The sequence below is a fragment of the Mustelus asterias genome, chromosome 1, assembly GCF_964213995.1.
Source record: "Mustelus asterias chromosome 1, sMusAst1.hap1.1, whole genome shotgun sequence".
In the NCBI taxonomy this organism is placed as follows: domain Eukaryota; kingdom Metazoa; phylum Chordata; class Chondrichthyes; order Carcharhiniformes; family Triakidae; genus Mustelus; species Mustelus asterias.
Window position 1 is genome coordinate 41,480,298 of NC_135801.1, and position 14,638 is coordinate 41,494,935.

Sequence of the window (14,638 nt, forward strand, 5' to 3'; positions counted from 1 at the left end):
AGGAAAATTGGGTCATTTCTCTTGTAACTCCATTAATGTCATTGCTTCTGATCAAGGTCTAAGTAAGAGCATTGTATATGACCATGCTTTTCCTAACTATCCTAAAATTTAACGTTCCTGAAATGTTTTGAAGTATTCAAGTTAATGGGCCCGATTTTACCAAAATTTCGTGCCCGTTTTCGGACGCGAAATCACGATAAAGTTGGGCGTTGGGCCTAAAACATGATCTGCACCCGACTCATGGCAGATTGCGCCCAACTTTACCGACGAATCCGACTTTACCAGGTTGCGGCCCATTTCGCGTCCGCGCATTAAACTACCTGCTAAATAAAAGTCCGAATGGGACTCCAATTCAGCAGGGGAACCACCGAAGCCAATCCCCCCCCCGACCATCCTTCGCGGACCCCCCCCCCCCCCCCCCCCAAGAACTATCCCGTCAGCCCACCCCCTCCCTCCCGACCCCAATCGGACCCCCCTGGGAGGCACAGCCCCGACCTAGCTTGATCGCTGTTCTCCCTCCACCATCCTTCCGATCTGCAGTCCGTCAACAGCCTCCTGCACGTTCCAGGCCTTGCTCTGCCTTTCCCTGGGGTGGGGGGTGGGGATGGAGAAGGGGAGTGATGTGTCTGCCCCTGGGGGCGGGGGGGCGGGGGGATGCGCTGCCAGTCTGCGGCCGATCCCTCCTCCCCACCGGAGGAGGATCCCCCCCCCCCCCCACAGGGGCAGACACGTCACTCCCCTTCTCCATCTCCACACCCCCCCAAGGGAAAGGCAAAGCAGCACAGACAGCAGAGAGGGTGAAAGGAATTCCCTTTGGAGGATAATGTCCAAATCACAGGAACTAAAAACCTGACAGTCCAAAATCTGGGATAATATTTCAAAATGTATATCCCCCCATCCCTGAATATTATCCCAGATTTTGGACTGTCAGGTTTTTAGTTCCTGTGATTATAACGTGGACATCATCCTCCGAAGGGAATCCCTTTCATCCTCTCTGCTGTCTGTGCTGCTTTGCCTTTCGCGCCCGGGCGCGCTGCCTACGGTCTGTTCCGAACTGCGCATGTGCAGTTGGAGCTCCGGCCGCTCCAACAGCGCTAAGCTCCGCCCAATAGACCGGCGCCGAAAAAAGGCGTATTGGCGCGCTGGAGCACGGCTGCTGGGCGCGGATCCGTTTGACAACCGGACCCGGCACTCAGTCCCGATTTGGTAAAATCGGCCCCAACGTTATGGCTCAGTGGTAAATTACTACTCAATATGAAAATGAAGCAACACAGATCAAAAAGTTCCCAGATTTGATCTCTATGGTGAGCAATCTGATTCAATAAATACACTAAAGTGGTCTCATTGACATTGTCCTCGGGAGGCTACCATTCCTGAGTACTATCGTATATGTAAAATATACACAGTCAGGATCAAACGTGGCTGTGAATATGGCCTACATTAGAACATTCTGCTGACACTGCCTCAACTCAACCATGAAAAGTAGTCATTTGGATTAGATATGAATTGCTGCCCACAGCCTTGGAACTATATCCTAGCATTAATGAAATCCTCAGGAAAGGTGGGAAGAAAATACATTTCTTGAAGTATGTTACTCTGTTTCTGATGAACACATACAAATCCATGCTGCCTTTTATTTATTAGCCTATACTTCTCCAAATGTATACCTTTAGATATTGTAGTTAGATATTGTCCAAATTTATTCATGTGACTCATTTTTATAAAGAATTTAATATAATGAAGTGCTTTCTCCTTGAACTGGGTCCTCAAAAATAATTTGAAGAACTATCTAGAAATAAATAACAGTGCCATTCTTTGATTTGTTTTAGTTGGTTAAATCAAATGCTTCATCTGTCATTGAGTTGCTGGTATCTCATTTTTAACATTTTTTTCCTAGAGAAATTAATCTCTTAGTAACTGCAGAGAAACACACTAAGTTCAAGCCTCAAGGCATCACCATTTAAAGTAAAGCATTTTGATTAGGACAAGTGGGACACGTGTTAAAAGCTTGACTGTGCAAGTGGAATGGAATCACATGGGGTACTGGAGAGTCAATTATTGCTGTTCAACTGAAAATGAGATTCAAGTACTAGAACAATCAGAACTTGAGAGGTTTGTGCCTTAATTGCATGAATTGAAGCAAATCTTCATTATCAGGGGACAAGATGCCCATTGCAGAATGCAGAACAATTCATGACTGAACTGTTCTGATAACTTATAAATCAGGCAGTGAAATCCAGCCTTCTGCGCTCTCTGCTCTTTCACTTTTTAGAAACTGTACGAATTTTTCTTTATTCACTTTTAGCCAATTAAATGGCACTATTATTTATTTCTAGATAGTTCTTCAAGTTCTTTTTTGAGGACCCAGTAAAGGAGAAGATACTTCATTATATTAAATTCTTTTATTAAAAATAAATCAAATGAATAAAGCTGGACTATGCCTAACTACAATATCCAAAAGTATGCATTTGGAGAAGTGTGGGCTAATAAATAAAAGGCACCATGCATTTGTTCGAGACAAATTATGTTGAACTAACTTATGTGCTGTAAATTTCTATGATTCTATGAACTGACAGGACTTAACTTTCTGTAATGAGTTTAATTCATATCTACAAAGACAGCAACTTCATACCATTCAATGCATTTCAATACAGGCAGCAAAATGCCATTTTCATAAAGCCAGTGGCATTTTGGCAGCAAATTTGCATTTAGCCACATAACTGCACCTCATCTGAAATTGCTGCTCATTTGTACATTAATGACGAGTGTTATTAGCCTGTTATGTTGACACCAAATTCACATATGGCAATGTTCTAGTTATAAAGGCAAACCTTAGTCAGCAAGTGCAATATCATTTGCTTTTACAAAGTCCAAAATACACAAATATAAGATGCAGAATGTGCACTTACCAGTGGCCCATACAGAACCGCCTAACATAGCAAGGGGCCAGAATTTAGGGCACTTCAATATTAAGTTCACAGCCAGCGATACAATCCATATTGCTGCACAAAGAATCCATTGAAAAAACATTCCTAAAAGAAAATGCAATGAAATTTTTATTAACATTCTTATACACCATTAGGGTACTTATTTACTGCCTCCTTTCATTCTCTACCTTGTACACAATTCAGGTCATTCAAAGCTCTGCAACACATATCAATCTCATTTCAAGTTCCCCTATTCTTTTTGACCTACATCGGCAAACTGCCTCAAATTTCAAATTTCTCGTATTTAAAATCCTCTCTACCACTGTAACTTCTACCAACCAACTCCTTGCCCATGTTGACCCATCCACGTCTCTTTCTAGAGCCTTCTGTGCATGTATATCTCTCTCCACCTTATCATTAGCAGCTATGTCCAATGTCCTGGAAGTACTTTCTGAAAAACACCTACCATTACCTTCTGCTCCTCCAAAATGTTCCTCAAAACCCACCTCTTTGACTAAGGGTTTTATCAGAAACTAAGACCTTTTTGCAAAGTGCCCGAGGATGTTTTTTTATACTAATTGTATCATACGGAGAGACCAGCAGGAGAGGCATGAGCACCGGAGGGATAAAAGGAAGAATGGAGAAAGTCACTGTGGGACCAGTGGGAGAGGTGAGAGAACAGGAGGGGTAAAATGAGCAAAGGACAAAGTGCAAGAATCGCTGTGAGAGCAGTGTGAGAGATGAGAGCACAGTGGAGATAAAATAAGTGGTGAGAGATTGAGAGAATCATTGTGAGACCAGTGGGAGATCACCAAAAAAAAATCTAAGTGTAATGCCATAGGAAACAGGATAGATGATTCTCTCTTCCAGTGAAACTCAGGCATTTATTTCAATTAGGAGTTGGGAAATTAAGTGAAAAATATGTAAATATTATAATCTTAGAGGAAGTCTAGAGATATGAATTAAAATTAATAGTCCAAACAGGGCACAAGCTAGATTATTAAAGAGGTTTTTTTTTTCACATCTCTCACTTATTTTATCTCCACTGTGCTCTCATCTCTCACACTGCTCTCACAGCGATTCTCACACTCTGTCCTTTGCTCATTTTACCCCTCCTGTTCCCTCACCTCTCCCACTGGTCCCACAGTGACTTTCTCCACTCTTCCTTTTATCCCTCCCGGATAGGCATCTGTGACCTGTTGCTTGCACTGTTGACGTACTTACACCACATGGATTGCAGTAGTTCAAAAAGGCAGCCCACGGACACCTTCTCACGGCTAGTCAGGGATGGGCAATAAATGCTGGCCTAGTCAGTGACACCCACATCCCATTAATGAATTTTTAAAAATCCTGTGCCATGTGGGAACTTCAGGACACTTCAGGTGTCTTGGGTGAACATGTATGTCGGAAATGATTCCAGTTGCTTGGGCTCAAGTTCAGGATGTCAAAACTTGAGAGGTAACTGTACTCACTGTGGAGCATAAGAGAGGATGGGAGTTTCTTGAATCATACATTCCAGCAGCTGGCCATCCACAGGCAGTAAGCATTCAGGATATTAGATGGATGACCATCAGGAAGAGTGTGTGCTACTCTCAAACAGATACTCAGACTGTTGAGAGTGACAGTATCCTGAAGGAGTGCAGTCCAGACCATGGCAGAAATGGCCAAGGGACTGTATATGTGGGAACAGCAAAGTGTAGAAACGTGACTGTTATAAGAGATTCCATAGTTTGGGGGACAGATAATTTTGTAACTCTCTTCATGAGCCCCCCATAGTTTGTTGCCTCCCTGGTGCCAGGGTAAAAGATATCACATAGAGGGTGCAGCACATTCTGCAGAAGAAGGGGAGAAAGCCAGAAGTTGTGGTGCACGTGGCACGTGGATTGGCACAGTGTCACAGTGGTTAGCACTGCTGTCTCTCAATGCCAGGGATCTGGGTTCGATTCCCGGCTTGGGCCACTGTCTGTATGGAGTTTGCACATTCTCCCCATGTTGGGGTGGGTTTCTTCAGGTGCTCCGGTTTCCTCCCGCAGTCCAAAGATGTGTGAGATAGGTTGATTGGCCATGCTAAATTGACCCTAGTTTTGGGGTTATTAGCAGGGTAAATATGTGGGGTTGTAGGAATAGGGCCTGGGTGGGATTGTTGTTGGTGCAGGCTCAATGGGCCAAATAGCCTCCTTCTGCACTGTCGGGATACTATGATTTACCACCAATGATACAGAGGGGGAAGGCATAGAGATCCTGTGGTCAGTATTTCGGGAGCAAGGGTGGAAGTTAAAAAGTAAGATTTCAAAAGGTAGTAATCTCTGGATTATTTCCAGTGCCACAAGCTAGCAAGAGTAAAATAGGAAGATCGCAAGGGCCAATGCACGGTTTGAAGCATGGTGCAAGGGGGAGTTCTTCAAGTTCTTGAGGCAGTTTTGAGGTAAAAGGCACCTACTCAAAACGGATGGGTTGCAACTCAACAGGACAAAGACCTCCTTTCCAGGAGGCTTACTACTATTTGGGTGGTTTAAACAAAATTCTTAGGAGCATTGGCATCAGCATATGAAAACAGAAAAGAGGAATATGGTACATAAAGTTAGAATATTAGGCAATGCTAGAGAGGAGAAAAGTTCCACAGTAAATAGGAATGGACTAAGAGGAAATAGTAAATTATTAGGTGGGTTCACAGTGCAGGAGAAAGTAACTAAGTCTAAATTAGGGTTACTGTGTATTTATGTCAATGCACACATCAGTGGTAAATAAGATTAGTGAGTTACAGGCGCAGATTAATTACCATGTGGAAATATGATGCCATGGCTATAACATAGACTTGGCTCAAAGAAGGGCAGGACTGGGTATTCAACATTCCTGGATATAAAGTGTTCAGGAAAGATAGGAAAGGAAGAAAAGATGGAAGGATGACAGTATTGATTGAGGGGGGTATTGCAGTGTTGGAGAAAGAGAATGTCACAAAGGGTCAAGGACAGAATCCATTTGGCTAGAGCTATGGAACAAAAAAGGTGCAAATACATTGTTCAATTTCATCTACAGGCCACCAACCGATGGGAAAGATGTAGAGGAACAAATCTGTAAGGAAATTAAGGAGCTGCAAGAATTTTTGAATAATCATAATGGATAACTTGATCTGAATATAGACTGAGATCGTAGAATTGTAAAGAGGGACAGGAGTTCCTACAATATGTGCAGGAAAAATTTCTACAGCAATATATTTCCACTGCAACACAAAAGGAGGCATTGCTGGACCTGATTCTTGGGAATGAGGTGGGCCAAGTGGATATTGTAGCCTAAGATTCATTGGTTATACAGAAGGACAAAGAACAATCCAGATTAAGAATAATTAAATGAGGGAAGACCAACTTTGGTGGGGTGAGAATGGATCTGGGCCAGATAGGTTAGAATCAATGGTTGGCAAGCAAAATAGTATCTAAACAATGGATAGCTCAGTCACCGAAGAGGTACATACAAAGTGGAAAGGCAGGGCAAACAAATCCAAAACTCCCGGATGATAAAAGAAATTAAAAACTAAGACAAAGTAAAAAAAGTGTGCTTCTGACAGATGTCTGGTGGATAATGCAGCCAAGAACCAGACTGAACAGAGAAGGTTCAGAGGTGAAGTGAAACAGAGTACTCAAGGAGCAAAGAGTATGAATATACGAGCAGTTAATATAAAAGGGAATTCTAAAATCCTTTATAAGCACATAAATAGTAAAAGCGTGGAAGGAGAAGGGGGACTAATTAGGTACCAAAAAGGAATTTATGTCTATAGGCAGGGACATGGCAAAACTTTTAAATTAATACTTTGCATCTGTTTTTACCAAGGAACAAAATCATGTGCAGGCCATGGTGAAATAGAAGATAATTCAGACACTTAAAGGGTTGAAAATTGATAAAGATGACATATTGGATAGACTTGTCTGTACTTAAAAATTGGTAAGGCACTGGGACCCAATGAGATGAGACTGAGGGAATTAAGAGTTGAAATTGTGGAGGTACTGGCCATTAATTTTCCAAGTTTCCTTAGATTAAGGGGTGGTGCCAGATGTCTGGAAAATTGCAAATATTACACCCTTCTTCAAAAAAAGGTGTAAAGATAGGCCCAGCAACTATGATCACCTGCCAAAAAGGAACATCATCCCTATCTGTGGAAGTTGATATCAAAATTCACAACTGTTTATATACTTCCACGTACATATTTCTGTGTACCATGCAAGTTTACATGTACAATAGCAAAATATGGCGGATGCTGGAAATCTGAAATGAAACCAGAAAATAATGAAAATACTCAGCATCTGTGGAGAAAGAAACAAGGAGGCAAGAGCTAAGATTGTATAAAAAGAATGGAGTCAAAGGGAAACAAAAGGGAACAGACCATTCGGCACATCAGGTCTGCCCAACTCTCTGACAGTATCTTTCCTAGGCCCTCTCTCCTCCCCTATGCCCATGACCTTACACATTTCCCATGGCTATTACATCTAACCTACACATCTTGGGACATTAAGGGGCAATTTAGCAGGGCCAATCTATCTAACCAGCACATCTTTGGACTGTGGGAGGAAACTGAAGCAGCCGGAGGAAACCCATGCGGACATTCGCAGAACATGCAAACTCCACACAGTCACCCAAGGCCAGAATTGAACCCGGGTCCCTGGCGCTGTGAGGCACAGTAAGAAGTCTCACTACACCAGGTTAAAGTCCAACGGGTTTATTTGGTAGCACAAACCACAAGCTTTCATCAGGTAAGTGGGAGTTGTGTTCTCAAACAGGGCATATATAGACACAAACTCAATTTACAAGATAAAGGTTGAAATGCGAGTTTTTACAGGTAATCAAGTCTTAAAGATACAGACAATGTGAGTGGAGAGAGGGTTAAACACAGCTTAAACAGATGTGTATTGTCTCCAGCCAGGCGAGTTAGTGAGATTTTGCAAGCCCAGGCAAGTCGTGGGGGTTACAGATAATGAGACATGAACCCAAGATCCCGGTTGAGGCCGTCCTCGTGTGTGCGGAACTTGGCTATCAGTTTCTGCTCAGCGATTCTGCGTTGTCGTGAAGGCCGCCTTGGAGAACGCTTGCCCGAAGATCAGAGGCTGAATGCCCGTGACTGCTGAAGTGTTCCCCAACAGGAAGAGAATACTCCTGCCTGGTGATTATCGAGTGGTGTTCATTCATCCGTTGTCGTAGCGTCTGCATGGTCTCCCCAATGTACCATGCCTCGGGACGTCCTTCTCTGCAGCGTATCAGGTAGACAATGTTGGCCGAGTTGCAAGAGTATGTACCGTGTACCTGGTGGATGGTGTTCTCACGTGAGATGGTGGCATCTGTGTCGATGATCCGGCACATCTTGCAGAGGTTGCTGTGGCAGGGTTGTGTGGTGTTGTGGTCACTGTTCTCCTGAAGGCTGGGTAGTTTGCTGCGGACAATGGTCTGTTTGAGGTTGTGCGGTTGTTTGAAGGCAAGAAGTGGGGGTGTGGGGATGGCCTTGGTGAGATGTTCGTCTTCATCGATGATATGTTGAAGGCTTCGGAGAAGATGTCGTAGCTTCGCCCCTCTGGGGAATTACTGGATGACAAAGGGTACTCTGTCCGCCATGTCCCGTGTTTGTCTTCTGAGGAGGTCGGTGCGGTTTTTCGCTCTGGCACGCCAGAATGTCGATCGATGAGTCAAGCGCCATATCCTGTTCTTATGAGGGCATCTTTCAGTGTTTGGAGGTGTCTGTTGCGATCCTCCTCATCTGAGCAGATCCTGTGTATACGGAGGGCTTGTCCGTAGGGGATGGCTTCTTTAACATGTTTGGGGTGGAAGCTGGAGAAGTGAAGCATCGTGAGGTTATCCGTGGGCTTGCGGTACAGTGAAGTGCTGAGGTGACCGTCCTTGATGGAGATACGTGTGTCCATGGTGAGTCTGATGGTGGGATGGAACTTGTTGATGTCATCATATAGTTGTTTCAGTGATTGTTCACCATGAGTCCAAAGGAAGAAAATGTCATCGATGTACCTAGTGAATAGCATCGGTTGAAGGTCCTGCACGGTGAAGAGGTTTTGTTTGAACCTGTGTATGAAGATGTTGGCATATTGAGGTGCGAATTTGGTCCCCATGGCTGTTCCGTGTGTCTGGATGAAGAACTGGTTGTTGAAGGTGAAGACGTTGTGGTCCAGGATGAAACGGATGAGTTGTAAAATTGCATCTGGAGATTGGCAGTTGTCGACGTTGAGTACTGAGGCAGTTGCAGCAATGCCATCATCGTGGGGGATGCTGGTGTAGAGTGCCAAGACATCCATTGTGACGAGGAGTGCTCCTGGTTCAACTGCTCCATGTGTGCTGAGTTTCCGTAGGAAGTCCGTAGTGTCGCAACAAAAGCTGGGGGTTCTTTGTACAATGGGTTTCAGGATGCCCTCGACGTAGCCAGAGAGGTTCTCGCACAGGGTCCCATTGCCCGCTACGATGGGACGGCCGGGTGTGTTGGCCTTGTGTACCTTCGGGAGGCAGTAGAGATCTCCAATGCGGGGAGTACATGGGATGAGAGCACAGAGGTCGGGTCTGAAGGTCCGGATTAAAAGGTCTTGATCAGTCTGTTGAGTTGACGGGTGTGTTGTTTGGTCAGATCTGCGGGTAACTGTCTGTAGTGTTCCTGGTTGTTCAGTTGTCGGTACACTTCTTTGCAGTAATCCGTTCTGTTCAGTATGACGATGGCCTCTCCTTTGTCTGCTGGTTTGATGACAATGCTGCGGTTGGTCTTGAGAGCACGGATGGCGTTGCGTTGTGCTTGGGTGACGTTCGGGGCTGTCTTGTGAGTGCGGCTGATGAATCTGGCTGTGAGGCAGCAGTGCTAACCACTGTGCCACTCGCAATTTATCGACAACAATCAATAATAACATGATAACAATAAATTACTGGGGCCAACTCTCTTTCCATAGATGCTACTTGACCCACTCAGCATTTCCAGCATTGTCTAATTTTATTACATGCATAATATTGGATTCTGTAAACACTGTAGGTGATAATTTTGTTAGTTTTGAACAGTACAGTTGTGACCAAGATGAACTAACAAAAATGGAAGAAATAATGTTGCTGTGCAATTGTGTTTTGTAAACTGATTTTCATGCAATCATTTTAAGATTTCAGCAAAGATGGACATTTAGTCTACCCTACCTTTACTAGCTCTTGGCAATCTGAAAATTTAATTTGAATAAATTGACAATTTTGAAGAAACAATATATATGAACCAAAAGAATTATGGGCTGCAGCGGATACAATAATTGGTTTATCTAGAAACCAATAGGAACTAATTCTTGCCCTGTTGCACTAGGTTTGTAACAGGAGAGGGGAAAATGGGAGAGATGTAGAAGTGAGATGGAAAGAGAATGGAACACAAAAAGAGAAAGGTAGACATTTTTATTCCTAATTCTAATTTATTTGCTTTAAAAAACTGTGGTTTGAAATCAAACAAAGCTTCTAAGAAAAACAAATAGGGAGGCAGAAAGGGAACTAGATGGTTGTGGATTTGCAATACTCAACCTTGACGAGAAGAATAGGAGTGAGTACAAACTGAATATGATGAGAGTGAATTGAGGATTAAGTGGCTGACAGTACACCAAGTAGGGAAGAAGTATGCAGAGATTGAGTGGGTATTTCAAACAGGAGATAAGAGAAGACAGCAGGAAGAGAATAGGAAGTTCTTTAGTATTCGTTCATGGGATGTGGGCATTGCTGGCTAGGCCAGCATTTATTGTCCATGCCTGATTATCCTTAAGAATCTGTAAGAATCAGAACTGTCGCACATGCTGTTAAAACATAGGTTCCTTTATTCTCCCTCTCAACTCTCTCTGCTGGTATATGTATATGGCAACCTCAAGCGGAAATGCACTATGCAATTTTCAATAAACTACAACTTTCCCTTTTTTTATTCTTTTACAGGATGTGGCTCATGTCAGCCTGGGTCAAAGACTTCCTGCACTAAAGGTTGATAAGGTTCAACAAAGGTCCAGTGTTTGGATGTGTTCAGTTTTCAGATGCGTTCGGTTTTCAGATTTATAGATAAAGGATACTTGACCTGTATCAAGAATCTCTTCTTATCCAAAGAATTCAAGAAACATAACAGACAAAAGAAGAGTTAAGGAAAGAAAATCAGCAGATGAGAGAGAGGACAGAAGCAGATGAAACGCAGGAATACAGCAACATGAAGTCAGAGACTAGATAAGATAGTGACTATATCCTATGACTAGCCATATGCAATGGAAAATTGTTTCGGCTAAGTTACAGCTTGTCCACAGTTTTGCGCATTTACCACAGACTGGATTAGGGAAATCAAAATTAAGAGTTGTGTGTGGATGCTTCAACACTTGGGTTTTCAATTTTCTTTTCTCACTAACTGATTAAATGTTAATCACAACTGATGTGCAGGTGGCTTGCCAGTACAGTTGCAGAATTTAATGAAAACAGTGTTGTATAATTACCATCGCCGGTATCAAATTTCTTCACAGGAACAAAATTGCTCCCAAAAAGCACGACTGAAACAGCACAGGCAGTGAATCCAAATGCCAAATGACTTCCATTCCTCCCAGATGCTTGTCTTGTGCTGCTATGCTTTCCCACGATAATTGTGGACTGATCCCATGCCAGGACAGCTGTGATATTGGGCCTTTTCCAATCATCTGCAAGAAATTGTAAATTCCATGGGATGATAAAATGTATGCAGCACATCATTAGCTTTATACCCTGCAAGGCAATGGGAAGGGGACAGAAGAGAAGATTTTGCAGAATATTTTTCCAACAATTTTTCAAACACTTTAACTATCACATTGCAAAGTGCAGCTGGATTTTAGGGGTGGATTACAAACAAAAAACAATTCAAAAAACATTCTACAGTGTTATGAGTGTAATATATAATCTTTCATCTCTGCAGGGAAGGTGGTGTCGTAGTGGTAATATGGCTCAGGTTAATGTTTTAGGGATAAAGGTTCAAATGCCATCACGGTAGCTGGTTGAATTTAAATTCAATTAATAAATTTGGAATTAAGAAGCAAGTCTAACACTGACCATAAAACCATTGCCAATTGTTGTAAAAACCCATCTGGTTCGCTATTGCCCTTTAGGGAAGAAAATCTGCCATCTTTACTCGGTCTGGCCTGCATGTGACTCCAGACACACAGCAATGTAGTTGACTCTTAAATGTCCTCTAAAAAGGCGCAACAAACGACTATTATGAAGTCTAAAAGGAATGAAACCGGACAGGCCACCTGACACCGACCTAGGCACCAGAAGCAACAACAGCGAACCCAATCCTGTCAACTCTGCAAAATCCTTCTTACTGATATCTGGCAGCTTGTGCTAAAGTTGGGAGAGCTGTCCACAGACTAGTCAAGCAGCAGACTGACACAGTCACATTCACAAAATCATAATGTCCCAGACACCACCATCACTATCATCAGAAGTTGCGCCATGTAGTCAGGAAGGAGTTTCCTTGGGAGTCCTCAACATCAACTTTGGACCCCATAAAGTCTCATGGCATTAGGTCAAAAATGAGCAAGGAAACCTCTTGCTGGTTACCATGTGCCACCCTCAGCTGATTGATCAGCACTCCTCCTCCAGGTTAAACACCACTTGGAGAAAGCACTGAAGCTAGGGTACAGAATATACTCTTGGTGGGGGACTTGATGTCCATCACCAAGAGTGACTTGGGAGCACCACAACCGTCTGAATGGCAGAGTCCTAAAGGAAATAGCTGCGAGACTGGGTTTCTGGCAGGTGGCGAGACATCTACTTGACCTCCTTCTCATCAATCTACCTGTCGCAGATGCATCTGTCCATGACAAGGTATCCTGTTCAGGTGGAGAATACCCTCCATCGTGTTGTTTGGCACTGCCACCATGTGGGATAGATTTTGAACAGATCTAGCAACTCAAGACTGGACATCCATAAGGCACGGTGGGCTATCAGCAGCATAACTGTATATAACCACAATCTGTAATCTCATGGCCCAGAATATCCCCCACTCTACTATTATCACTGAGCCAGAGGATCAACCCTGGTCCAATGAAGAGTGCAGGAAGGCATGCAAGGAGTAGCACTGGACATACCAAAAATGAGGCGTCAACCTGGTGAAGCTAGAACATAGGACATGTTGAACAGTGGAAGTAACATACAATGTACAGAGCTAAGCAAACCGCAACCAATGGATCAGATCTAAGCCCTGCAGTCCTGCCACATCCAGCTGTGAAAATGGTGGACAATTAAACAACTAGGGTCCACAAATATCCCCATCCTTAATGATGGGGGAGCCCAGCAAATCAGTGCAAAAGACAAGCATTTGCAGCCATCTTCAGCCAGTAGTGTCGAGTGGATGATTCATCTTAGCTTCCTCCTGTGGTCCCCAGCATCACAGATGCCAGTCTTCAGCCAATTCGATTCACTGCGCATGATATCAAGAAATGGCTGAAGGCATCGGATACTGTAAAGGCTGGGGGCCCTGACAACATTCCGGCAACAATACTGAAAACTTGTGTTCCAGAACTAACCGCCCCACCCACCTGTTCCAGTACAGCAACAATACTAAAATCCATCCATCGACGTGGAAGATTGCGCAGATAAATCCTGTCTACAAAAAGGACAAATCCAACCCGACCAATTACCACCCCATCAGTCTACTCTTGATCTAGTGATGCAAAGTGTCATTGACAGTGCTATAAGGCAGCACTTAATGGGCAATAACCTGCTCGCTAATGCTCAAGTTTGGGTTTCACCTGGGTCACTCAGCTCCTGGCCTCATTGCAGCCTTGATCCAAACATGGACAAAAGAGCTGAACTCCAGAGGTGAGAGTGACTGCTCTTAACATCAAGGCAGCAGTTGACTGAAATGTGGCATCAAGAAGCTCTAGCAAAACTGAAGTCAACGGGAACCAAGGGAAAACTCTCCTCTGGTTGGAGTCATATCTCTCACAAAGGAAGATGGCTGTGGTTGTTGGAGGTCCACCATTGCAGTCCCAGTTCCTCAAGGTAGTGTCCTAGGCCCAGTCATCTTCAGCTGTCAGAAGTGGGGGCGTTCAAGGATGACTGCACAATACTTAACACTTTACGAGACACTGGAACAGTCCATTTCCATATGCAACAAGACCTGGACAATATTCAGGCTTGGATTGACAAGTAGCCAGTAACATTTACTGCACACGTGTCATGTATGACCATCTCCAACAAAATAAAATTTAACCATCTCTCCTTCACATTCAAAGGCATTACCATCACAGAATTCCTCATTATCAACATCCTGGGGACTATGATTGACCAGAAGCTGAACTGGATCAGCCACATAAATACTGTGTCTACAAGAACACGTCAGAGGCTGGCAATTCTTCAATGAGTAACTCACCTTCTGACTCCCCAAAGCTTGTCCACTATTTACAAGACACAAGTCAGGAGTGTAATGGAATACTCTCCACTTGTCTGGATGAGTGCAGCTCCAACAACAATCAAGAAACACTACATCATCCAGGACAAAACAGCCCGCTTGACTGGCACACTATCCAACACCTTAAACATTCAACTATTGATGCATAGTGGCAGCAGTGTACCACCTGCAAGATATACTGTAGTAACTCAAAAGACTCCTTCGATAGCAGTTTCCAACCCAACCCATGACTTCAATCACCAAGAAGGTTAATGGAGCAGGTGCATGGGAACACCACAACTGCAAGACCCCTCCAAGCCACAAT

At 43.7% G+C, this 14,638-nt stretch overlaps 1 protein-coding gene across 1 annotated transcript in view; it reads right to left on the bottom strand.

Annotated features, from left to right (window-relative positions):
- The window catches only part of LOC144493068 (transmembrane protein 144-like), a 116,796-nt gene that overhangs the window by 75,615 nt on the left and 26,543 nt on the right, over nucleotides 1-14,638 (bottom strand). The window contains exons 3-4 of the mRNA XM_078211943.1: nucleotides 11,387-11,584; nucleotides 2,910-3,032 (exon numbers count right to left, since the gene is read on the bottom strand). Of these exons, the coding sequence (XP_078068069.1) occupies nucleotides 2,910-3,032; nucleotides 11,387-11,584 (321 nt within the window). The remainder of the gene's footprint in view (nucleotides 1-2,909; nucleotides 3,033-11,386; nucleotides 11,585-14,638) is intronic.